The sequence below is a fragment of the Schistocerca nitens genome, chromosome 5, assembly GCF_023898315.1.
Source record: "Schistocerca nitens isolate TAMUIC-IGC-003100 chromosome 5, iqSchNite1.1, whole genome shotgun sequence".
NCBI classification, from domain to species: Eukaryota; Metazoa; Arthropoda; class Insecta; order Orthoptera; family Acrididae; genus Schistocerca; species Schistocerca nitens.
The window spans coordinates 135,319,854-135,347,239 of NC_064618.1; the positions used below are offsets into that span (position 1 = coordinate 135,319,854).

General features: G+C 38.6%; 1 protein-coding gene across 2 annotated transcripts in view; it reads right to left on the reverse strand.

Moving 5' to 3' along the window:
- The window catches only part of LOC126259699 (L-serine dehydratase/L-threonine deaminase-like), a 124,170-nt gene that overhangs the window by 65,116 nt on the left and 31,668 nt on the right, over positions 1-27,386 (reverse strand). For both annotated transcript variants that reach the window (XM_049956669.1, XM_049956670.1), the window contains exons 3-4: positions 25,224-25,391; positions 7,689-7,792 (exon numbers count right to left, since the gene is read on the reverse strand). In XM_049956669.1, the coding sequence (XP_049812626.1) occupies positions 7,689-7,792; positions 25,224-25,391 (272 nt within the window). The remainder of the gene's footprint in view (positions 1-7,688; positions 7,793-25,223; positions 25,392-27,386) is intronic.

Genomic DNA, 27,386 nt, shown 5'->3' on the forward strand with positions numbered 1-27,386 from the left:
CCCACAACTGTGCTCCCTTTCATTGCCTTTATCCCATTTTCCTGACAATATTTCTCCATTTTCTGCTTTTTCTTCTGCATCATATACTTCACCCATTGCTCAGTACCTTACTAGGTACTACAATTCCTCACAATGGCTAAACATCCTTAAGCACTGAATTATAGAACTCCAAGTACAAAGGTAATACATCACTCACTCTCTTATAACATGAAGATGAAATGTTAATTTTTCCTTTTACATTGGTATACTACTTTGCCCCCTAGTAACATGTCTATTAGTAATTAACTTCTCATTGTCGGGTTTCACAGACATCTAGATTGATCTAAAGGACATAATATTCACGGTCAACTGTAGAAATAATTTGTTTTGCTATTGCGGTTTTGGCCTTTGGGCCATTTTCAAGTGGTGTAGCAAAATATTATGCTTCAGCACTTCTCAGACTTTAAAATAAGTCCGACATGTGCTGAAGCAAAATCTTTTGCAGTACTATTCGAAAATAGCCCAAAGGCCGAACTGCAATAGTGAAATAAATAATTTTTACAGTCAATGATGAATATGATGTCTTTTCAAAAATGTCTACTAGTAGCCAAGAAATTACCAGCAACTGATATTTTACACACTTTACTATCCAGCCACCTCTTACTTCAGTTTGAATTACTTCATGAACTGTTTCTGCTATCTGTGACTACCTTGGCTCATCATTCTGAATTAATTTGTGTCCTGTCACATTACTTATCATGCCCATCAATGTCATGTTTCTGCAATATGGCCATAGGTCTTAGGTGTTTCAACCTGGTTGCTGCCATTCTATGATTTCTCCCCTTCTATGATGTTATCTATATTCCACTCATCCTCTCAATGCCCAATACCTTCCATTAAAATTACAGAAGACTGCCTTTTGATACTGGTCACTTTCACTTTCATTACCATAGCAACTCGCATTACTCCAACCTTCCCACTACAGACGTACTTACTTCTGTTTATCTCATACTAACTGTTATCATTCTTAAAAGAACACCTATCCTCAGTGCTATATCCTTCTGTCATTTAATGCACCAACTATATGGTGTGTAGTTAACTTTACTCCTTATCTGACTTGGAAACTGCAGAAACAGCATTAAGTCCATTTTTCTAAAATTTATATGGGATTGAAAATACTGTATATATTCTCTAGACTGAGAAAAGTAACCTCATATTTCTTATAAATTCACATCTTTTACAACAACACACATTGGTGTGGTCAATTTCTGTTGCATTCAATTGCATTTTAAAATAAGTTATTTCCCAAATTTTTATGTTGTTTCTGTACGAAATGAAAAACAATTGCAAAAAGAGAGATCTATTTTTAGAGAAGATAGATATTTCATCATGAAAGCAGATGGAGCTCAAAAATCTTTCGCTCTAGGAAAATACTGCAAAACACCTGATGCTCAATATTTACACTCAAACCAAATTCAATACAAAGTAACACACAAAAAGTTTACTGCAGTAAGACAAATATACAAAAATATTATTTGAAACAATGGAAGGTGGAGGTTGAAATTTCAACAATATGCATGCACACACACACACACACACACACACACACACACACAAAGTGAGCACACCTCAAGCACACTTGACATGACACAGTTGCATCCTGGCTGGAGATAGCAGTCAAGTGGAAGTAGCAACCCACAGTGGGGAAGGGGGAGAGAAGTCCAGAGCTGTCTGGCAGAGTATGCAGGGACCAGATGGCAGGATGAGGCTGCCTGGCCCAGTGTTGCGAGACTGTGGAAGAGGAAGGGAAAGGGGGACGGGGGGTGGGGGGGAGATGATGAGCAGAAAAGAAAAGGAGCTCTGTAGGGGAAAAACTAGTGGGTGTGCACTAGAAAGTAGCACACAACTGGAGGTGAGGGGACATGAGTTGGAAGGAGATGACAGGACAGAAGAGGTGGAGACTTGTGTGACGGATGTGGGGATAGTAGGTTACCATAAATTGAGGCTGGGATAATATCTGGAGCAGAGAATGTGTTGTCAGGATAATTGCCATTTGCACAGTTCAGAAAGGATACTGGTGGTGGGGAGGATTCAGACGGCCTGTGTTGTGAAGCAACCATGAAATCAAGCATGTTATGTTCAGCTGCACATTGTGCCACAGGGTGTTCCACTTTGTTCTTGGGTACCATTTGGTGGTGGCCATTCATCCTTGTGGACAGCTGGCTGGTCGTCATACAAATATAAAAAGCTGTGCAATGATTGCAGCAGAGCTGCTATAAGACACGGCTGACTACACAAGTGGCCTGGCCTCTGATGGGGTAGGATAAGCTTGTGACAGGACTCGGATCTAAGAAGTGCTGGGTGAGTGGACTGGGAAGGTCTTGCAGAGGTTTGGGATTGGGAGTGGCCTACGGATGGACAGGATGTTGTGGAATTCTGGTTGGTGACTGAACACCGCTTTAGAAGGAGTGGGGAGGAAGGTATCCCTCATTTCAGGCCATAATGATACATAATCAAAAGCCTAATGAAGGAAGTGATCCAGCTGATCCAGTACAGGGTACTCCTTTATAGCCTATTCTTGGCAGTGGTGGAAAGACTAGTGGGAGGGGTGGGGGTGGGGTGGGGTGGGGGGGACATTATGGTACTGGAAATCTGTTTGTGGACTAGGTCAGGGGGATGGTATCAGTCTGCGAAGGTCTCGTGAGGCCTTCAGCATACTGGGAAAGGAAGTTGTTCTCACTGCAGGTATGTTGTCCCCAGGAGGCCAAGAGCAAAATGGAATACCCTGTGGCACAATTTGGAGCTGAACATAACATGCCTGATTTCAATGGCTACTTCACAAACCAGGCCTCTGGATCCTCCCCTCCACCACCAGATTTCTGACCTGTGTAGATATTTTCTTGCAACATATTGTCTGCTCCTGAAACCATCCTCATCTCAACCTGTGGTAACCTACTGTTCCCGCAACTTCCTTCCACCCAACAGTTCCTGCTCCCCCCCCCCCCCTCTGTCTATCACTTCCTCCCAATTCATTTCCCCTCCCCATCATTGTATGCCACTCTCTTCAAATGCATCCACTGGTCTTTCCCCTCGTTGACAGTTAAAAGTCCCTTGTGTTTTGAATCATACTGAGATTCTGTGTTTGGTTATTTGGACCAGGAAATCATTTTTGTGGCACCTTTGTACATATGTTGTAGAACAAGTCAGGGGTAACATAATTAATTTATGATTATAGTAGTCACTGAGACTATATGATTAACACAATCAAATTTCATAACAATATAAACTGATGTACTAAATTGATTGTAAATATAACAGAGGGCAAGCCAGGGGTAACACGATTAATTTACAGTTACGGTAGTTGTTAAGTGAGACTATGTGATCAGTACTATTAATGGAAATGATAATATAAATTGATAAACTGTGTTACTTATTATGATACTCCAGAAATTCAGAGACAGAGTAGAAGCAGTGTTCAAGCAAGAACTGTTTGAACTTTACCTCAGATGCATTTAATGTCAGTATATACTTTAAATAAGAATGCATGAGTTATATTATAACATAACTCCAGTGTAGTACACTCCTCTTTTGCATATATTTGTACTTACTGTGTTTAGATGTAGGTTAAGCTTTTGCCTAGTTCCCTATGTGTGTCAATCATAGTTACATTTGTAGACTTTCCTTTTTTAAGATGTTCCCTTTTATAAAAATTAGTATTTCATATAAGGCAGAGGCAGTATTTTCAGACTTTTTAAAAGGGGTATACAGGAATCCCTGCATTGAGCTTCCATCCTGACAATCTTTTTCTACATTGCAAAATCTTATTTTATACAGTGGAGTTTCCCCATATAGTTACTCCATACATCAGTAGTGACTGTGTAATGCCATGATACAGCTTGTATTTTGAGTGAGAATCCTAACACATAGGCAAATGACCCAGTTTTTTTATTTAGATTGTTAAGGTGCATCTCCCACTTCAAATCCTTCTACATATGTATGCCTAAAATTTCTGTGTAACTCACATTTGACACAATTATTCCTTCGATAGTGAAAACAATATTTTCATGGTGGAGGTTTTGTGTGGTATGAAAGTTAACTGTCGCAGTTTTTTCAGTATCAATGGTGAGCTTGTTGGTCCTGAACTACCGTACTATACTATGCATAACTGAGTTCCAGTTTTCTACAGATTTTCCTCACTGTGTGATTTCAGTAGAATATTAAGTCATCTGCAAAGAGTACTGTGGTTCCTTCATTTACTTTACTAGCCAAGTCACTTACATAGAGCAGAAACAGGACAGGTCCCACAACTGACACTTAGGGGACTCCATATTTGATTTTTTGCTCATTGCTGTGAAAACTAGAAACTGTTTTTGTTTCACTGCCTTTGTGTTTTATTTCTGTAACCTGTGACAATTATTGCGGAATGACTGATTCACCTTTCAGATTGGCCTCTAATTCCACAATTACTTAGCTTATTCAAGAGAATGTCCTGCTCAATAACATCAAAGGATTTACTAAGATCAAGAAATATTCCAAATACATGTTGTGTATCATCCACTGCTGTTAGTTTTTCATTTAAGAGAGACAAAAATTGCTGACTGGGTTGACTTTCCAGCTCCGAATCCATGTTGCAAGTCACTTAGCAGGCTTCTTCATTTAAGAAGGCTGTTTAAGACACATTTTTCCATTATTTTGCTGAAGTCTGACAAAACTTAAACTGGTGGACAATTAGAAATTTCACATTTTCCACCCTTCTTTTACAGAAGTATTACTTTTACAGTTTTTAGTCAGTTTGTAAAAACATCACTTTCAAATGTATTTACTAGGTAAAAATCTAACTTTCTGTTACGCAACAATGGTCTTCCCAAGAGATTCATTGCCTAAAGGACTTTCTTGCAATAAATAGTCTTTGTACCAAATATCAAAATCCAAAAATGTGTGGGGGACTCAAATTTTGTTACTTGAAACTCAGCAGATGAATGAATGATTTTGGCATAATTCTCTTCTGGAACATACATGCAGTCACATTTCTTGACTCATTGTACGAAGTCCACAACCAATCAGTGCACGACAATATTGAATAATTGTGTGGTTGCAATTTTGCCCAGTACAACAGCCGTGAAAAAGGTACAGATTTTTCACTGTAGTCGATAGAGGTTCCCTCAAGTATTTCAACAACAGGTAACGAACTTCAACGGCTCTTTTCTTTGCCCCATCTTCAGGATAAACAAAAGAGTTCAGATTTTTTGGTCTTTCAGTTGTTAATAGTGAAGCGATTGACCTATAAATGACGTGTAGTACGTATGTTGAATGAGAATTTTTGGTAACAGAAGATTCTACGTTAAGTCAAATATGAGACTGTAATTATGTTATAAGCATAATTCAGTCACATGCTTCATTTTCTGCCAAAATTTCTTTAAACTTCTTTTGCGAATTTTGGTACTCATTCAGCTACTTTTCTCATAGAGTGTACAGTGCAATGTCTCCACACTTGATAAGAAGAGCTCCTCACATTTCAGGCACCCATTAACTCACATCCGACTAAACTGCTGATCAAAGTTTTCACTATTTATTCAGGACTACTCTAAATTTTGAGAACATTTTTTTCAGATAATGGGGGATTCTGAATGTAGTGAAGTATTTATATAAATTTATTTTTATTAATTAAAAAACAGTAAGTTGCTTATAACCAAAAAGGTTATTTTGCTTCTCTTTAAATTGATGTAAACATATCTACACAGGCTTCTGTGTACTGACAGACCCTGCATGGAAGTCTTCTTTCATTGGTGGTCACACTTCATATGAGAAGCACACATGCTGTTCCAAATACAAGAAAAGGTACATTAACTGCACTTCTTCATTAGTCTAGCATCAAATTACTTTATGTCTTGGAAATTATTATGGCTGAGCTTAAAATTTATATCATGCTTTTCAGTGAGCTGTTGCAGGAAAATATCTTGGTTATCTTTGATTTCAAACAAATTAATAATGCTGACCATGACCATGGCCATGCACTTAATGCAGTGCAAATAGTTGAGACTTCTTTGGAATACTATCACCTCTCCCATTTTCATATTCTCAGCCATTTATCTTTCATGATCCAATAACATTAATCTATGTTATTCACTGTTTTTTCCCTCCTCTTTGGTGTACTTACAACCAGTACTCTCACTGGAACTTATGAGATATTTCTACAAACAATAAATTCTTGACTAAAGATCAGTCTTTGAAAGCTGGCAATAGTATATACACATCCTTTGTTAAAACCAGTCAAATCTTCTGTACTACTTTCTGTAGCAGAAGCCACACGTATCACTGACCTATATTGTTTCTGCAGTCACTGAAGTTTTCTATGGACTTCAAGACAAAGCATTCGACTAGCACAATTTCTTAATACATGGCGGCAAGTCCATTAACGCCATGAAATGTGTTTTGAAAAATTCTGGACTGATGTGATTTCTGCAATGAGTAATTGAAATATAAAATAAATTTTGGAACTAATATTGAATTGGTTTTCTTGACAACTATGTTTTTGAGAACTACTACTCCACCTCAAATTTTTAATGAAAGTGCTCTGCAGAGACTATATGTTAATTTTTTTCTGAATCTATGAACAGTCATTATCTTTCCATGTACACAAATGAATCATCCATAGGTAGCCAATAAACAGAGTCATTCTGTAGCACAATTTGGAAAGTGATTTGTGAACTAATTAATGGCAAGGAAATACATGTAACTCCTAGTTTCTTACGTTAATTTGTGAACAATGAAATGCGCACAATAAATGCATATGCAAACATCTTAGCTTGTCAGACTGACTAAAGCAATCCCAAGAACTATGAGAAAACAATGAGGCACAGTCTACAGGAGAAAAGTGTATAAAATCTGAGTATCTCCTTCATATCTGCAACATAACTACTTTTCATGGAAGTACAGCTCTTGTATTCTATCTAGATCTACAGTGACAATTTTCCTAGTTTTCTATGGACTTCAAGACAAAGCATTCGACTAGCACAATTTCTTAATACATGGCGGCAAGTCCATTAACGCCATGAAATGTGTTTTGAAAAATTCTGGACTGATGTGATTTCTGCAATGAGTAATTGAAATATAAAATAAATTTTGGAACTAATATTGAATTGGTTTTCTTGACAACTATGTTTTTGAGAACTACTACTCCACCTCAAATTTTTAATGAAAGTGCTCTGCAGAGACTATATGTTAATTTTTTTCTGAATCTATGAACAGTCATTATCTTTCCATGTACACAAATGAATCATCCATAGGTAGCCAATAAACAGAGTCATTCTGTAGCACAATTTGGAAAGTGATTTGTGAACTAATTAATGGCAAGGAAATACATGTAACTCCTAGTTTCTTACGTTAATTTGTGAACAATGAAATGCGCACAATAAATGCATATGCAAACATCTTAGCTTGTCAGACTGACTAAAGCAATCCCAAGAACTATGAGAAAACAATGAGGCACAGTCTACAGGAGAAAAGTGTATAAAATCTGAGTATCTCCTTCATATCTGCAACATAACTACTTTTCATGGAAGTACAGCTCTTGTATTCTATCTAGATCTACAGTGACAATTTTCCTAGTTGTGCTACATGTTAATATTCATAACAAGCATTTAACTTTAGTTACTATTATCATGTACATACTTTAAACACAAAGAAATATTGCAAATTGTAGTAATTACCATATATCTGGGTGATCATATGGTGAAACATACACTGATCCCTTAATTTCATTCACTAATTCGAAAGCCTTGCGTTGGGCAGTATTAAAGTTATCGCCATGACGCTGGAAAATAAAAAAGGAAGTGTGTTTAATATTATGAGCACCAGCAAATGGTGGGGGTGTTTATATTCTCTGTACTACAGTGTTACTTTAAGACGACATAGCCTCAAAAAACATTACAATAATAAAAATTAGAGTATGGAAACAATACGCCCCTTCATCTTTTTCTTCACCCATCCTCACAACAGGTAAGACATTATCAACCAAATGAGAAGTAAAGATGTGTTGAGAGGAAAAGAGACAATAAGTGAAATGAATTGTGCACTTTAGAATTAGCAGGGAAATGGAAAAGACGACGGGGAAGGGGGGGGGGGGTGTCCAAGAGGAAGGGAGGGATAAAAAGAGTAATAATCTAGTCAGTAAATAACTAAAAATACAATAATTTAAAAAATTGTATGTAATGTAACTCAAGTCTAGGAAAGCTGAAGGATTTAAGGATATATTAGAATGCAAGTTCCAAAGTTTAGGGAGTGGTTGTATTAGGTGGGAGGACCTAACAGCTATTTCAGAACTTGCTCTCCATACTTGAAGGGTGGGCATTATCTTGTACTCTAATATGTCCTTGATGTCCAATATCTTTGGAATCCATCCGTTTCAGAATCTTGAAGGCATATTCTGAGTCAGGACTGGTCCCTGAGCAGGATGTATGATTGGGCTCCATCTAAATACATAGCAACCCAATTTTATTGTTATTTTAAAGAAGGGTTGACATAAAAAAATTCATGGAGATAGAATACAGAATAAAAGTAATTTCTTATTAAATACCAAACATATCTTTACAAATGCAATCGGTCCTTGTATGACTGGGTGCAGTTACCATATGTAACAAAAAGCTGCATGCAAAAATGTGATTCTTCAGGGGAGTCATATCTTGGGTTATATTGATCACAGAAATAAGTGGTCAACTGTTTTGGATAGCCCTCGGCCTAGTGACCATTTCTGTACCTATCGGAAGAACTGGCATACTGCACCTATCTATAGTGCAGGGTCAAAATTTACATATTACACTTCCTCCAGCCCAGGCAAACAGAGAAAACTGGTTGGTTCCTTTGCATTAAGTTTACTCTAGTGGACTTAATGTGGTTTATAAAAGCACAATTTGTTCATGTCCTAATCCTGAGAAAACCCCAAAAACCATGATTTGTTGGGTACGCAAGTACAAATTGTCGGGATGGCCACTCCTGCAGTTTCTTTTCATGGGAGGTCGTCGAAAATGTTACCATATGTTCTTAAGATAATATTTGCACGAAGGGTCGAAACTTAATATGCCCAAAGAGGTACCGCAGTAATAATAATAATAATAATAATAATAATAATAAACCCCGTGGAGGCCCGGGAAAAGAATAGGCCTCCGGTATGTTCTGCCAGTCGTAAAAGGCGACGAAAAGAACAAACCACTAATAGGGCTAACCCCCCTTTTAGTGTGATTAGTTGGTTCAGGACAGAACTAAAGAAGCCTCGGAAAAGCGCCGTCATGGCCGGGGACGACGCTTGAACCCTATGCCTGCCCACAATGGTAACGACACTGCTAGCCAACTGGAAAATGATTTAAATTCAAATAGAGGTGTTTTGCAGGATATGTGTCCTGCAACCACCCTAGAAGGAAAACAATGAGACGGTCAGATGAAGTTAACCGACACCTCATGTTCTGTTATTACCAAGCAACAAACCTAGGAACCAACACAACTGGATACAGATCACAAGTATACACAACATTTATTACCAGATACCCAGAATTAAAATTTTTAACAGAACAACGACTAGCTGATCAGATCCGTGTAATAATCAAAAATAACAGGATACCCCAGTCAGAATTAGAAAACATCAAACAACAAGTACAACAAATACTGGAACAAAATAATGTGCAATCAGAAGAAGAAAATACAGTAATGGACTCAAAACATCCCAGAGCAAACAAACAAAGAACAACACACATCAATTAAACAATCAGAGGAAAACGAAATCTTAAGACAGCCACCAGAACAAGCACAAACAGAACACGAAGTGACACACATGTTAGATATAGAAGAAAAATTTCAGCTGACATATATAGAATACAAAGACACAAATACAGACATTAGACCATTCTTGCATAGACCACCAAATAACCCACAAGTCGAAACAACAATAAAAACTATCAACACAATCATACACAACAAAATAAATGAAAACACCACTATGGAAGAGTTACAACTACTGGTTTATATAGGAGCACTCACTACACTAAATATACACACTAGGCAGAGATCAGAACCAACCAACACACAGAAGAAACCCACAAAACTAGCATGGCAACACAGGCTACAGATCAGAATAGAAAAACTGAGAAAAGACATCGGACAGCTAACACAATTTATAAGAAATGAAATATCAGACAAAAAATGAAAAAGATTAGGTAAAGTCTCACAACAAGAAGCGATAGAGCAATTAGATGAAAAGAAGCAGAAATTACAGGCATTGGCCAAACGACTTAGAAGATACAAAAAAAGTGAAAATAGAAGGAAACAAAACCAAACATTCAACACAAACCAAAAGAAATTTTACCGGACAATAGATAACACACACATTAAAATAGACAATCCACCAAACATAACAGACATGGAACACTTCTGGAGCAACATATGGTCAAACCCGGTACAACATAACAGGCATGCACGGTGGATACAAGTGAAACAGACACATACAAGATGATACCACAAATGCCTGAAGTGATAATTTTGCAACATGAAGTCACCCAAGCAATTAATTCTACTGACAATTGGAAAGCCCCTGGAAAAGATAAAATAGCAAATTTCTGGCTAAAGAAGTTCACCTCAACACATTCACATCTAACTAAATTATTTAACAATATAATAGAGGGAAACATTCCACGTGGGAAAAACATATCTAAAAACAAAGATGATGTGACTTACCGAACGAAAGCGCTGGCAGGTCGATAGACACACAAACAAACACACACACAAAATTCAAGCTTTCACAACAAACTGTTGCCTCATCAGGAAAGAGGGAAGGAGAGGGAAAGACGACAGGATGTGGGTTTTAAGGGAGAGGGTAAGGAGTCATTCCAATCCCGGGAGCGGAAAGACTTACCTTAGGGGGAAAAAAGGACGGGTATACACTCGCGCACACACACACACACACACACACATATCCATCCACACATATACAGTATATGTGTGGATGGATATGTGTGTGTGTGCGAGTGTATACCCGTCCTTTTTTCTCCCTAAGGTAAGTCTTTCCGCTCCCAGGATTGGAATGACTCCTTACCCTCTCCCTTAAAACCCACATCCTTCCGTCTTTCCCTCTCCTTCCCTCTTTCCTGATGAGGCAACAGTTTGTTGCGAAAGCTTGAATTTTGTGTGTGTGTTTGTGTTTGTTTGTGTGTCTATCGACCTGCCAGCGCTTTCGTTCGGTAAGTCACATCATCTTTGTTTTTAGATATAAATTATTTAACAGTTACATTGCAGACCCATACACATTCCCTGATACACTTACACAAGGAATAACTTATCTGAAACCTAAAGATCAAGCAGACACAGCAAACCCAGCTAAATATCGCCCCATAACATGCCTACCAACAATATGCAAAATATTAACTTCAGTCATTAAACAGAAATTAATGACACATACAACACAGAACAAAATTATAAATGAAGAACAAAAAGGCTGTTGCAAAGGAGCACGAGGATGTAAAGAGCAACTGATAATAGCTGCAGAGGTGACATATCAAGCTAAAACTAAACAAAGGTCGCTACACTACACATACATTGATTACCAAAAAGCTTTTGATAGTGTACCCCACTCATGGTTACTACAAATATTGGAAATATACAAAAAAAAAAAAAAAAAAAAAAAAAAAAAAAGCTCCGTCTTTAGGCCACAAGTGGCCCTTCCGGGACCGTCCGGCCGCCGTGTCATCTTCCGAGGAGGATGCGGATAAGGAGGGGCGTGTGGTCAGCACACCGCACTCCCGACCGTTAGGACGGTATTCTTTGACCGAAGCCGCTACTAATCGGTCGAGTAGCTCCTCAATTGGCATCACGAGGCTGAGTGCACCCCGAAAAATGGCAACAGCACATGGCGGCGGGATGGTGACCCATCCAAGCGCCGGCCACGCCCGACAGCGCTTAACTTCGGTGATCTCACGGGAACCGGTGTAGCCACTGCGGCAAGGCCGTTGCCGAAATATACAAAGTAGATCCTAAATTGATACAGTTCCTAAACATAGTAATGAAAAATTGGAAAACCACACTTAATATCCAAACAAATTCAAATAATATCACATCACAGCCAATACAGATTAAGCGTGGAGTATACCAAGGAGATTCATTAAGTCCTTTCTGGTTCTGCCTTGCTCTGAACCCACTATCCAACATGCTAAATAATACAAATTATGGATACAATATTACTGGAACATACCCACACAAAATCACACATTTGCTATACATGGATGATCTAAAACTACTGGCAGCAACAAATCAACAACTCAACCAATTACTAAAGATAACAGAAGTATTCAGCAATGATATAAATATGGCTTTTGGAACAGACAAATGTAAGAAAAATAGCACAGTCAAGGGAAAACACGCTAAACAAGATTATTACATATTGGATAACCACAGTGACTGCATAGAAGCAATGGAAAAAACAGATGCCTATAAATATCTAGGATACAGACAAAAAAATAGGAATAGATAAAACAAATATTAAAGAAGAACTAAAAGAAAAATATTGACAAAGGCCAACAAAAATACTGAAAACAGAACTGACAGCAAGAAACAAGACAAAAGCTATAAATACTTATGCTATACCAATATTGACCTACTCATTTGGAGTAGTGAAATGGAGTAACACAGACCTAGAAGCACTCAATACACTTACATGATCACAATGCCACAAATATAGAATACATCACATACATTCAGCAACAGAAAGATTCACATTAAGCAGAAAGGAAGGGGATTTATCAATATAAAAACCCTACATTATGGACAGGTAGACAATTTAAGAAAATTCTTTATAGAATGAGCAGAAACTAGCAAAATACACAAAGCAATCACTCATATAAATACATCGGCTACACCACTACAATTTCATAACCACCTCTACAACCCTTTAGATCACATAACATCAACAGATACGAAGAAAGTAAATTGGAAAAAGAAAACACTACATGGCAAGCACCCGTATCATCTAACACAGCCACACATCGATCAAGACGCATCCAACACATGGCTAAGAAAAGGCAATATATACAGTGAGACGGAAGGATTCATGATCTAATACAGGATCAAACAATAAACACTAGATATTACAGCAAGCATATTATTAAAGATCCCAATGCCACAACAGATAAATGCAGACTTTGCAAACAACAAATAGAAACAGTAGATCACATCACAAGCGGATGTACAATACTAGCAAATACAGAATACCTCAGAAGACATGACAATGTAGCAAAAATAATACATCAACAACTTGCCATACAACATAAACTTATAAAACAACACATTCCCACATACAAGTATGCACCACAAAATGTACTGGAGAATGATGAATACAAATTATACTGGAACAGAACCATTATAACAGATAAAACACCACCACATAACAAACCTGACATCATACTCACCAATAAAAAGAAGAAATTAACACAACTAATCGAAATATCCATACCCAATATAATAAATATACAAAAGAAAACAGGAGAAAAAATTGAAAAATACATCCAACTGGCTGAGGAAGTCAAGGACATGTGGCATCAGGATAAAGTTGACATTATACCAATTACACTATCAACTACAGGAGTCATACCACACAATATCCACCAGTACATCAATGCAATACAGCTACATCCAAACTTATATATACATCTACAGAAATCCGTAATTATTGATACATGTTCAATTACCTGAAAGTTCCTAAATGCAATATAACATATACCGTACAGTTAAAAGGAAGTCACGCTTGATCAAGGTCCGCGTCACTTTCTATTTTTGACCAGAGGGGAGAGAAATAATAATAATAAAGGCTAAAAAGGTTCTTAATATACCTGAAAAGAAAATGACAGCCAAAAATTGGGTAAAATATCTCAAATGACATTTTTACTCTTTTATGATATAAATTATAAACCAGACATTTTCAATGAGTTGCAGTCGATGAGAAAAGCATTGGGAAAAACGTAAAACAAACGGCTGTGTCTTAACATGATATTATGCTTACTTATTTGTCATTTATATAAATGAATCACAGCGTATAAATAAACTGTCAAAACTTTACTAATTTATAGCAATCATTTTATATAGTTTTCACACCCTGCTGTAGCAGGAAAAAAAAAAAAAAAAAAAAAAGAACCAGCAGGGTGCCCTACTCTGGAGCAGAAGCAAGAAGGAGAGTAAGTCCCTCTTGAAAAGACTAACAGAAAATTGGGGAATCAGCTGCCTTATCCTCATTCCTCCTTTCTCACCAAAAATTTTGACATGCTAACATATTTCTGCTTTTTTAAGCTGAAAGAGAATAGCAGAGAGACAGTGCTGGTGGGAGATAGAGGAGACAGAACCATTAGAAGAGAAAGAGAGATGAAACAGTGATGGTAGGAGAGGCAAAGTGCCATTGAGAAGAAAGGAGATATTAATGATCTTATCTTTGTGGGGGACCACAGTCATCTAGATTGTTTTGAAACAAAATCCTATCATTTAATTGTTAATCATGTATTTATTTTATATAATAATGATTTCAGCTTTATAGCCATTCTCAAGTCCATGTTTAAAGGTTACAATATGTCTGACCTGCCTGCGACATGACATCACTGAAACAATGTATTTCTTGTCTTATAGACCAGTTGTAGTTTTCCATTGTGCACATTGTCAGCCATATGAATCTTTGATATGTACTCGTATCCTGCAATACAACAACTCATCTTATAAGATCAGAAATGACTACTAAGGGCAAGGTCAGATGCATTTTAAAATTTCACCATGAACTTGAGATTGGCTACAAAGCTGAAAGCATGACTATGTAAAACAAATGAACAATTAACAGTCAAGTGGCACTAATTTCTTTCTTTCTTTTTTTTTCTTTTTTTTAAAAAATTAAGAGGAGATATTGATGGTCAGTGAGAGAGAGTGGCACATGCCTGAAAAGAGAAACAGTGGGAGGAAAAGAGAGAGAAGACAGTATGCACAAAAACAAGAGATGACAGAACACCATACACTTGCTCTGGGGATGAGGGTCTGGACCCTCCCAGACTGGTGAACTTTAACACGTAGGTATGGGAAAGGGCACATTTTGGACTGAAATTTCAAACACGTAGGTATAGGGGAAAAATAATTTGGATATACCAGAATTTTTAAGTTGCTGAGGTGATGAGGATACAGTGGCTGTAGCAAAGAAAGACAAAAGGAGACCGGGTAAGTGAGAGGAGACAGTGGCGCTGTGATATACTGTAAATCAATGGGAGAAAAATGAGACAGAGACAGATGGTGACAGTGACAGTGGGATACTGAGTATGAAAGCTTCACTACGAAGAGAGACTCGGCAAAAGTATTTGGGATATTGCATGTTAAAAGAGTGGGAATATGTTCACATGCCAAAATTTTTGGTGAAGAAGGCAGAATGATAGCTGAAGCAGCTGGTTCTCCACTTTTCTGCCTGTCTTTTAAAGAGGAACTTACTCATCTTATGTGCTTATCTACTGATTTATACTATGGTATTATATGCTGCACGAGATACTGCTGGTGAAATCTGAATGAATTAATTGTCATTTGTGGTGCAATAGGTTGAATCAGACAATGCAGTAGTATACATGCTTGGATCGCGAAGTCACCATCAACAGTACTAACTTCAGTTGCTTGTTGGATGCAATGTTATCCTGTATTGCAGAACATGTGAACATTCAACTTCCTGATTTTCTGATGTGGTGGAGGACAATAACATAAACATTACTTATCAGTAATACAATGTCTGCTAATGATTCATTTTCCGTACCCATTACTCCGATTTTACACGCTTTTGCTTTAGCTGTTTTTCTGACCGCAGAAATGAGAACTAATGAAGTTAATATTGTCTGTGAAATTTGTCTACTTAAGTTTTGGGCTTTAAAATATGTATCATTGTTTTTCTACGAAAGTGAGGAAAGACAGGCTTCCTAATTACAGAACTGATACTGAAAGTTAAATTTTTTGTCTCCAGTAGGTATTTTTTTTGTTCCAAGAACATTTCTTTCCATTCACATTTCCGGTTTCCACACACATTTTCAGTCAGAATTAGAGTAGGTTGTGCTATCTACAAATTTAAATAACATATGTGCAATTTTCATTGTATTTAATTATAATAATTTCATAGAAAGAAAACAGTAGCACACCTTGCTAAGGTCATGCTCTAAATTTCACAATCGTTTTACAATGAAGTACTTCCAGCTCTTTTATTACACCCCAGTGCAAGCACAAAACAATGCATTATTGGACAGTGCTCTATTAAGCAAAACGTTTCACTTCATGCCCTCTACTATTCCAGAAAACTAGTCACAGCTATTGTGATACATCTTGTATACTGTTCTGTTACAATCAAAATTATTTGGAATGTAGTAAGACAAAAAATAGCCATGAACCTTACCTCCAGTTTCCAACTGTGGCTTTAGAGGAATGAACATACCAGATTAACCATGAAGGAGCATGCAAAGATTAAATACAGGGTGATTATAATTAAAGTTAAACTTTCAAACTGCTATATAAATAACACCACTAGTCAGGGTGACGTCAAAATGCAACGGAATATTATCGGAGAAAGGGGAAAACGTATGGCAGAAGAAAAATAAATAGTTACAAAATGTAACAATAGATGGCGCTGTAAGCATCATAATTTAATAATGGTCGACTACAAATGACAAATGAATCATACAACAATGCACAAGCTGTATGTTTGACAATAAACAAACTGTACTACTAAGTGTGCATGGGTGTACTGGTGTGATACTGTTAGTTACATAAGCCAATCCACTACGGTAAGGTCATATCACATTGGATGGCAAAGATTGATTTTTTAATTGTCCCGAGGCCAAAAACCGCATAAAAAGCATCAATCAAAATCAAATCGGTTTATTAATTACTGTGTGACTTGCGCCAAACATGTTTAATATGCTGTCCACCGTTTTCTGCAACATGTTGAAATCGAGGAACAGCATGTGCTATCTTGCATAAAAATGATCCCATTCACACACATCCATGCCGTTGGAGAGCTGGAATGATGTGGTTGTGCAAAGGACTCTCATGGCACTTACCAGTGATGGTACAGGTAACACGAACGGAAGCACCTGTCTCTTTGAAAAAATATGGCCCAATGATAAACGATGCCATAAACCTGCACCACACAGTGACTTTTCAGGATGAAGTGGTACTGGTTGATTTGTGTGTGGATTGTAGGTTGCCCAAATTCGACAATTCTGTGTATTGACATATCCTATCAGATGGAAGTGGACTTTGTCTGTCAAAATCTTCCATGGTCAGTCATTATCCACTTCCATGCAAGCAAGAAATTCTAAAGCAAAAGTTTCTCTTGCTGGTAGGACAACAGGAAGCAACTCGTACACATGGGTAATTTTGAATGGATACAAAGAAAGATGTTTCATAGGATTTTAGACACTGTGCTCACAGGTATATCCAACGTTCAGGCAATTCTCTGTGCACTACACATTTGCATACCACCACTCGTCTCCTCCTGCATTGCTGTGGCCAAAGCTTCCACTGATGCGAATTAATTCGTTTCCTCCCTCTACAAGGTTGGACACCAAAAGAATCTGCCTTTTCGAATTTCTAAATCATTTTCTCCAGACCCACGGCAGTCATCGGACCAACACCTTTTTCCAGACCCTTCAGTGTCCAGAATTTCTGCAGAGCGAGGTGCACACAAGTCATCATTCTTGTAATACAGCTTTACAAGCAGAGCGTAACCCTGCATTGAGACAGTCATGGCGAACGTCACAGATGCAAAAGTAGGAAAACCCGTGTACCCGGCGTGTTTATACCAACTTCAATGGGTCATGCGCATGACAGGTGTTTTCATTTACGTGTTCTGACACATACAGCGCCATCTACTGATAAATTTTCGCACTACTTTTCTTCTTCTGCCATATGTTTTCCCCCTTCTCCGATTATATTCCGTTGCAATTTGACGTCATTCTGACCAGTTGTGTTATTTCTACAGTGGTTTCAATATTTAACTTTAATTATAATCACCCTGTATACTGAAAAAGAATATTAGCAGTGTGATGCTTTCATACAGTACGAGACTGAAAGAATAGTAATAAATTAGTTTGAAAATTAGTGACGAAGACAATTATCAGCAGCCCAAGACCACCACAACTATGGAACTGGATGATAGCTCAACCACAACATAAATGGCAAGGGAGAAAACAGATACGACTGGCAAACTTACTTGCTCAGCTTCGGATGCTATCAATAACTAATTACTGTAAAATGAACATATGCTCCATTTAACTTTATTTTTTAAGGCAGTTTAATTTACTTTCACTCCACTTTAAAACAAAAGGATAAATGTTATACTGATTTGTAAACTGACAAAATGCCTTGTGTCAGTAATGCTGCAATATGGAGTGTTCTGCTCCCACTCATTCCCTGGCATGCCCACGTATTTCTGTAAATAGACATCAGTGCACTCTCATGTAAATCGCCATTATTTATGCAACAGGTACATATTATATTCTAATTGCTTATAACACTATCAATGGCACTTTGCAAGCTTTTCTTTTAGGAAATGTTTTATCTAAAATCTTCACTGTTTCATATTGAGTTTTCAAGTTAGGCACCAGACTGTCAATAATATACACACATCAAAAAAAGTTTTGCACCACCTCCGTTCTGAGCGTTCCGGAATCTGTACCGGAAATTGGAATAGAGATCAAAATAAACATCATTGTCGCCTTTTTATTCCTCATGAAAACCACACATTGCATGTTGTACCACCATACAGCGGGGCCTTCAGAGGTGGTAGTCCAAATTGCTGTACACACCGGTACCTCTAATACCCAGTAGCATGACCTCTTGCATTGATGCATGCCTGTATTTGTCATGGCATACTATCCACAAGTTCATGTAGGCACTGTTGCTCCAGATTTTCCCCCTCCTGAACCGCAATTTGGCGTAGATCCCTTAGAGTGTTTGGTGGGTCACGTCGTCCATAAACAGCCCTTTTCAGTCTATCCCAGGCATGTTCGATAGGGGTCATGTCTGGAGAACATGCTGGCCACTCTAGTTGAGCGATTTCGTTATCCTGAAGGAAGTAATTCACAAGATGTGCACAATTGGGATGCGAATTGTCGTCCATGAAGACGAATTCCTCGGCAATATGCTGCCGATTTGGTTGCACTATCAGTCAGAGGATGGCATTCATGTATCGTAGAGCAGTTACAGCTCCTTCCATGACCACCAGCGGTATACGTCGGCCCCACATAATGTCACTCCAAAACAGCAGGGAACCTCCACCTTGCTGCACTGTCTAAGGTGTTCAGCCTGACTGGGCTGCCTCCAAACATGTCTCCGATGATTTTCTGGTTGAAAGCATATGCGACACTCATCAGTGAAGATAATGTGATGCCAATCCTGAGCAGTCCTTTCAGCATTTTGTTGGGCCCATCTGTACCACGCCATAGTGTCGTGGTTGCAAAGATAGACCCTGCCATGGATGTCGAGAGTGAAGTTGCGCATCATGCAGTCTATTACACACAGTTTGAGTCGTAACACAATGTCCTGTGGCTGCACAAAAAGCATTATTCAACATGGTGGTATTGCTGTCAGGGTTCCTCCGAGCCTTAATCCGTAGGTAGCGGTCATCCACTGCAGTAGTAGTCCTTAGGCGGCCTGAGCAAGGCATGTCATCGCCAGTTCCTGTCTCTCTGTATCTCCTCCATGTCCGAATAACATAACTTTGGTTCACTCCAAGATGCCTGGGCACTTCCCTTGTTGAGAGCCCTTCCTGGCACAGAGTAACAATGCAGATGCCATCAAACCATGGTACTGATTGTCTATGCATGGCTGAACTACAGACAACATGAGCCTTGTACCTCCTTCCTGGTGGAATGAATGGAACTGACTGGCTGTCGGACCCCTCCGTCTAATAGGTGCTGCTCATGCGTGATTGTTTACATCCTTGGGCAGGTTTAGTGACATCTCTGAACAGTCAAAGGGACTGTGCCTGTGATGCAATATCCACATTCAATATCTATCTTCAGGAGTTCTGGGAACTGGGGTGATGCAAAACTTTTTTTGATGTGTGTATATTTACTCTGAATAAATCTGTTGCTCATTTCATCATGAAATGATTTCCTCTTCTTAGTGCACCCTCTCTGAAATTCAGGATTGATATTAATTGTACTAAGAACTTTGAATCAGGTGGAATAGCGTCTCAATTTTCGTAAAGATATTTTAAGACATTTAATAAGCTCTGAGTGTCTTCTGTCTGCAAAACGTGGTCTAGAGGCTAGCGTTGTTGCCTCTGGATCATGGGCTCCGAGGTTTGATTCCCAGCTGGGTTGGGGATTTTCTCTGCCCAAGGATTGCATGCCTGCGTCGTCGTCGTCGTCATCCATAACAGTGACTAGATTGGACTGTGCAAAAAGTTGGACTGCGAAAAATTCGGACTTTTTACAGGTGCTGCTGTTGGCTGTGCAGTTGAGTGCTCCATAAACCAAACATCATCATCATCATCATCATCATCATCATCATCATCATCAGAGTGTCTTACCTCAACACCAAGGTAGCATTTTGAGTTTTAGTAATTTGCTACTCTAGTGAACTGATGCCAACAACTGTTGCTAAATACAAGGGGTGGTTGAAAAGTTTCTAGCCCAAGATAATTACCGTAATGTCTTACACAAACAATACCACTTACTTTTATGGTGACCCTTTGTGGTTATGCAAGTCAAATTTTGCAGCTCCAGCTTCATTAGTTTTGCCACTAGAATGTGTTGTATACTGTAGTGTAAGCAAAATGGCAAATATTGAGAGAATCAAGAACCATGCTGTGATTGAATATCTTCATTTGAAAGGAATGACACCCAAGGGAACTGCGGAGGACACGGGGAATACACTTAAGGACAGTGAACCATCTTATGCAACAGTGAAAAACTGGGTGTCCGACTTCAAACGTGGAAGAGCGTGTGTGGAAGATGCACCAAGAGGCGAAAGGCCTGCCATTGTTGCCACTAATGAAACAGTGACTGCAATTCACAACACAATTTTGCAGGATAGTCAAACAATGTTGCAGCACATTGAAACCACATTTGGAATCTGCCATGGGCGTGCTCATGACATTGTTGTGGATATTTTGGGAATGCAGAAAGTTTCATCTAGGTGGGTCCCAAAAGACTTGAATGCAGATCAGAGACGGGAGCGTGTGCAGTGTTGTGACGGAATCATCTGCCAATTTGAAGTGGATAAAAAGGGTTTTATTGAAACGTACATAACAATGGACGAAACATGGGTTTACTACTTTGATCCTGTGACAAAACAATAGTCAAACCAATGGAAACATCTTTCATCCCCTACCCCAAAAAAAACACCAGGTGCAAAGATCAGCCAGTAAGGTGGTGGCATTGGTCTTCTGGGATGCAGAAGGGGTAATTTTGGTGGATTACTTGCAAAAGCACGTAACTATCAATGCATCCTACAACTGAATCCCCCTGTGCCATTTGAGAGAAGAGATAAAGAAACAAACGGTGCAGAAAATTGGGGCGTGGAGTTCTTTTGCATTAGGACAATGCACTGGCGCACAAAGCCCTCGCAACACTGGAAACTCTGCCTGACTGCAGGAACAAATTGTTATGTTGTCCACCATATTCTCCAGATTTGGCTCCATCAGACTTTTCTCTTTTCCCAAACCTACAAAAAGACCTCAAAAGAACATGATTTGACAATGATGATGCAGTGACTGATGATGTGAATGCTTGGTTGGGCTCAAAATCAAAGATCTTTCATTTGAATGGTTTGCAGAAATTATCCGAGTGTGCCCGCAAGTGAATTAGTGTACACGGGTATTGTATTGAAAAGTAAATTGGTATTATGAAATTTCTGTCATTCTTATTTGTTAGGCTAGAAACTTTTTGACCCCTCCCCCCTTAGATGCCATGATTAAACACCTAAATGATATCTCATAATCCTAAACACTGCATACCACAGAAAATGTTTCTGCTGACAAATTTAACCTACCGGCAGTTTCAATAGCAATGGCAAGCTAATTCAAGTGAGCTGCAATTGGTATTGCAGTGTCAACTTAAGCATTCCAATGGGTATCACACATGAAATATAAAGATCTTCCAACACACTGTTTCAGAATTTCCTAGAGTTCTAGACCGCTACTGAACTGGTTGTAAAAAAAGTTGAATCCCTTCGAATAAAGTATCTGCTTCATGGCAATGCTCAGCTGCTTGTATTCCACATAAGCCTACAACAAGCACATGGAGAAACATTTTACAAGAGCATTTCACTGAAGAAAATGTGTTTGAGCTCCTTTACACGACCCTCATATGTTATTTCTGCTATCATAACCTTGTCCACGGCATTCACTAATAGGAACTGAGTGTTTCACAAGTGTTGATTGAATTAAATGTGCAATAGCTATTCTCGTTTCCTGATTACAATCTATGTATTCCAAAAACCATTCATTTATTTCATATTTATCAGTTTCCTTATTGAAGTAAATATAATGCAAGATGACTGTTGTTTGCTCAGTATGATTTGAATCAGAAACTGCAGCAACAGTAACTGAATAATACTTCTTGTTTTCTCTTTGTTCCAAGATGGCACCACTGACACAATGGGGACAACTAGAAATAAATTCATTCTGAGTATCACATGACAAATAATGTACACGTAGTAAATGCTTTCCAGATTCTTTTTGGGCTCTGACTTTGCTAATATGTTGTAACACAGTAAGTACAAGAGTTCAAATATTCAGAGGAAATTTCCATTATTTGGATCTGTAATTTTCAGAGCTGAATCTCTGAATGCCAATCCTCTATGACCAAGAAATTTTGTCACATCAATTAATATGAGACCTCCAATGAAAGTTGGTATTTACAGATGAAAAAAGAATGTTACCTCTACACTACAGAGCATCAACATACTTCTTTCATGTCCTTTCATTTCTTCATTTTCATGATTCTTCTAGGACAAGTTTTTACAAATAGAAATACTTTGTTTTATGTTTACTCTTCAATGCAAAGTAGAAAGTATACTCATTTTTCATGTAAATCACCTTCTGATGGAATCAGAAATGCCCTACTTCCGAATGTTGTTGGTGAACTTACCAAATTAGTACGACATTTCACAGCTGCTGATGTTCAAATCTGTTGGGGAAATTTTCTAATAGGATTTCCAACAACCTTCACAGAAAGCACTTTTTTGACTCCATCACAATGTGCTTTAGTGCACAATATCAAAAGAAAATATAGTGCAATCAAAATTAAAAATGAAATAAAACTGTTGGCAGCTGGGCTATATAACTCATAAAATGGAAGTGAAAAAAAAAATGGTTATGCTGGTGCTGTGGTAATGTTCTTTTATTTATTACAATCCACAGAATTTATACTACCGTAGCAGCCTGGTATTTGCCAACTTGGCTCCATGGTGTATCCAAATTTTTGATAGACTTGGGCCCCCCCATGACGTTTGGAATCCTGGGGACTTCAACCCCCCTCCCAGTCTCATAATGAGTACGATTTCAGCAGCTGTGAAATGTCATTCTAATTTGGTAAGTTCACCTACATGCTAACCAGCATGGATTCCAACAACGGTGGTCGTGCAAAACCTCACTCTCACTTTTCTCACATATCCTAAACACCATGGTTCAAGGCAGTCATACAGATGTAATACTTTTTGACTTCTAAAAAGTATTTGTCTTAGTACTGCATCATATCAACACATACTAATGAAAAGTCCATCACATGGAGGATTAAACAAAGTTTGGAACTGGATTGAGCGTTTATTGGTAGGGAGAAAGTAATATGTTATCTTGTATCAAGAATCATCGACAGATGTAGAAATAACTTCAAGCATATCTCAGAGAAGGGTGTTGGGGGCCCGTCAAGTTTATGTTGTGCAGCCTGGGGCAAATAAAGGTGGCCTGGACAGCTGGTTACATTAATGGAGGAGGAAATGACCTACAGTTACTTCCAACAGGATGGAGCAACTGCCCATAGAGCCAGCTGAACCTTGGAGGACCTTTACACAATCTTCACGTCTGACAGAATTGTTAGCAGTGGCCAGTCTGGTCACAGCCTTAGATGGCCACCCAGGTCACCTGATCTGTCAGAGTGCAATTACTTTGTGTAGGGAGCCCTCAAGCTCTCATAGTCTTCAAGAACTGGAGCAGAACATTTCTGGATGAGACTGTAGCAGTTCCAGCAGTCAAGTTTTGATCCGCCTTCAGCAACTTGCTTACCAGGGCCCAAAAGTGCCAAGAGATAAATGCTGGCCACTTTCGACACCTGCTATAGTCAGATTAGCAGTGCATTTCCTTTTCTCTGCAGCCTTTTTTTTTTTTTTGTGTGTGTGTGTGTGTGTGTGTGTGTGTGTGTGTGTGTGTGTGTACCCTAGAGCTCTGTTCTTGTGACCACTTTTATTTGCCTCACCTTGTACATCTGGCAGTTAGTTTTGATAATAGACTCAGACTTATTGCAGCTGATGAAGTTAAATATAATGAAGTGCTATCTCAAAAAAGCTACACAAATATCCAGTCAGGGATTGATAAAATTTCAAATTGGGCAAATTTTAAATGTTCAGAAATGTAAAGTTGTGCACTTCACAAAATGAATATATTGTACGAAATCACCTTCAAACATCAACTGGTCTGTCACCATTTTGTATGGTTGGAAACTTGATTCACAGGGTAGGGTGCACTGTGGCAAGCAATGAGACATACAGAGCTGCAGCACAATGCTAATTTCAATGCAGGGACTTGGAGAAAATGACATTTGCAACATTTACTGGAGTCTTGACTGTAAAGGAATGAGAATAAATCGAGACATGTAAAATGATTCATTTAGAGCATCGGGTTATAATCAGAGATTGGACAGTGACAATGGAACCAATGTTTTAAAAATATTGGCTTGACACCAAAACCACAATGCTAACTACTTACAGGCGCCCCCCACCTTCTTGCCAAGTACGATTTACATCACAACATACATCCTCCACCACCCTGTACCTAGGGGCACTTATGGCATAAGCCAAATGAAATATGGAGCCTTGAAAGATAAGGAGGGAATTTATTACTGTATTTCATCCACAAATTATAGGAAGCATGACTGAAAGTTTTGCAACTACTGTAGAACTGTTACTATAAAGTACCTGATTGAAATTTGAGGGAAATCAATTAGGATTACTGGAGCACAGAAAGAAATACTGCCGATATTACTCACAATGACTGTGGCACCCTTCTCCTGGATTCTTGAAATCATTCTCTGGGTGGTTGTTTGTGGAACAACAACGGTGCAGGGTACTGAGAGCAGTCGGGCAGCTTCTGCTGTAGCCAGGCCAGCATTTCCTCCTGAACAGCTGAGCAGATGGGTGCACCCATTCTCCACTGCCTGTAAAATAGGGATGCTACAACACACATATCGTAATTAAAACTTTAAGTTTTTCTAAATTATTAGTGTCAAATTGGTTGTGTCAATATTTCCAAATTCTGGAAATGAATAGAGCTAGCATATGGTGCAATACAGTATAATATCTGGCAGCCTACATAAAATAATCTGTTTGGATTTGTAATTTGATTCATATAGTGCAACATTCATTCTGTATTATCAAACAAAACAGTTATTTACCAATACAAAATATTTGTGCATCTATTAAAATTACTGTGGGGTAAGAAGTAGGCATCTGAGTTAGGTGTGTGAATGCTTTTACATCAACAGCAGCTTTATTTGTTAGTGCAGAAGCTCTCGGGGACAGGAAGTTATTAACGAGACACTACATAAAAATTAGTATTACAGATTTCCTTTGAGTCTACTGATGACTATAACAAAATACAGGCATATTATACAATGAAGTATAAAATGAAGGACTAGCCCCAGATTAGCTTGTTGCAACCATTGGCTTGCAGATGAGATGTCTCTGGAATAAATTGAGCAGAACACAATAATTTACAACTAGCTATTACCCAACCACACTTTGCTGTGGCTCGGTCTTTTTAAATGAAAAAGAAAGAAATGATAAATCACTCATTTCTAATATGTATGGGAACTGGATATATATGCCCTAATCTCCTTCTCTCCCTGTCTCTGTCCATCTATCGCTCATAAATTCAGATTCTGTAGCAGTATTCTAATCATAAACCAACAACCCATAAATAGAACGTCCGTGGGACACAGCATCTCCGAGGCAGTGACGAAGTGGGGATTTTCCTATACAACTATTTCACACGTGTACCATATAATAATAATAATAATAATAATAATAATGGCGTGTGACGAGGGCCTCCCGTTGGGTAGATCGCTCGCCTGGTGCAAGTCTTTCGATTTGACGCCACTTTGGCGACTAGTCTGTCGGTGGGGATGAAATGATGATGATTAAGACAACACAACACCCAGTCCCTGAGTGGAGAAAATCTCCAACCCAGCCGGGAATCGAACCTGGGCCCTTAGGATTGACAGCTTGTCGCACTGACCATCGGGTTTTTTTTTTTTTTTGTTCGTAGCATCTGCTCGGGGCGGGCGTCGTAAGACAACCATTTAAGATCGTTACTGATCAATTAACTCAGTTTTTTTTATTACAGAGGGCACGTAGCCCTCTGACCGAACACGCTGAGCTACCGTGCCGGCTGTCACTCAGCTACCGGGGGCGGACCATGGCTTATAATATTCTTGATATATTATTGCAGTACTGTTGTATGGTAGGATGATGATAATTACAAGTGGTAATCAGAACATGTATTAATGGTGTAGTGTAGTAATTGAAATTACTCTTGCGATCAAGACCAAAAACTGATAAGTTTTTTGACACTCCAACTCTAATGTTCTCCATAGTTAATGATATCAAATTATGCTGTGTAACTTCCTGTTATTTATTGTACTTATGCCGAAAGGTACACTAGGCTGTTCAATTCACAAAAACACCACATATCACCTGCATTGGGAAAAGTACCAGTGGGCATACTGCAGATTTCAATCATGAGCTCACTACTTTTCTTGCTCTATGCTAATGATTTAATACTTTATTTAAATTGTTTTCATTACTCTCGGGCGCACAGCTAGATGCAGTTGTTTATGAAACACAATATTTCGACAGCACACCTTGCCGTCATCTTCAGGTGATACCTGTAGAATGAGTATCCTCACTACATCAGACCTCCTTTCTACTGTTATTGCTTCCCATCCATTCCGTCACTACCCATTTGCATGTCGTGTCAGGTGGAGTGGTGGTGGAGGGGGGGGGGGGGGGAGAGGGGGGAATGACTGCCAAATGATAGGTGCAAACACTGTCCCCTTAGTGCTTCTGATACTACCCATCAGTTGCAGAAGACACACATGGTTGACATTGTAACTACAGTTGGCTGAACACTGGGTTCCATGCTTTATTGAGAC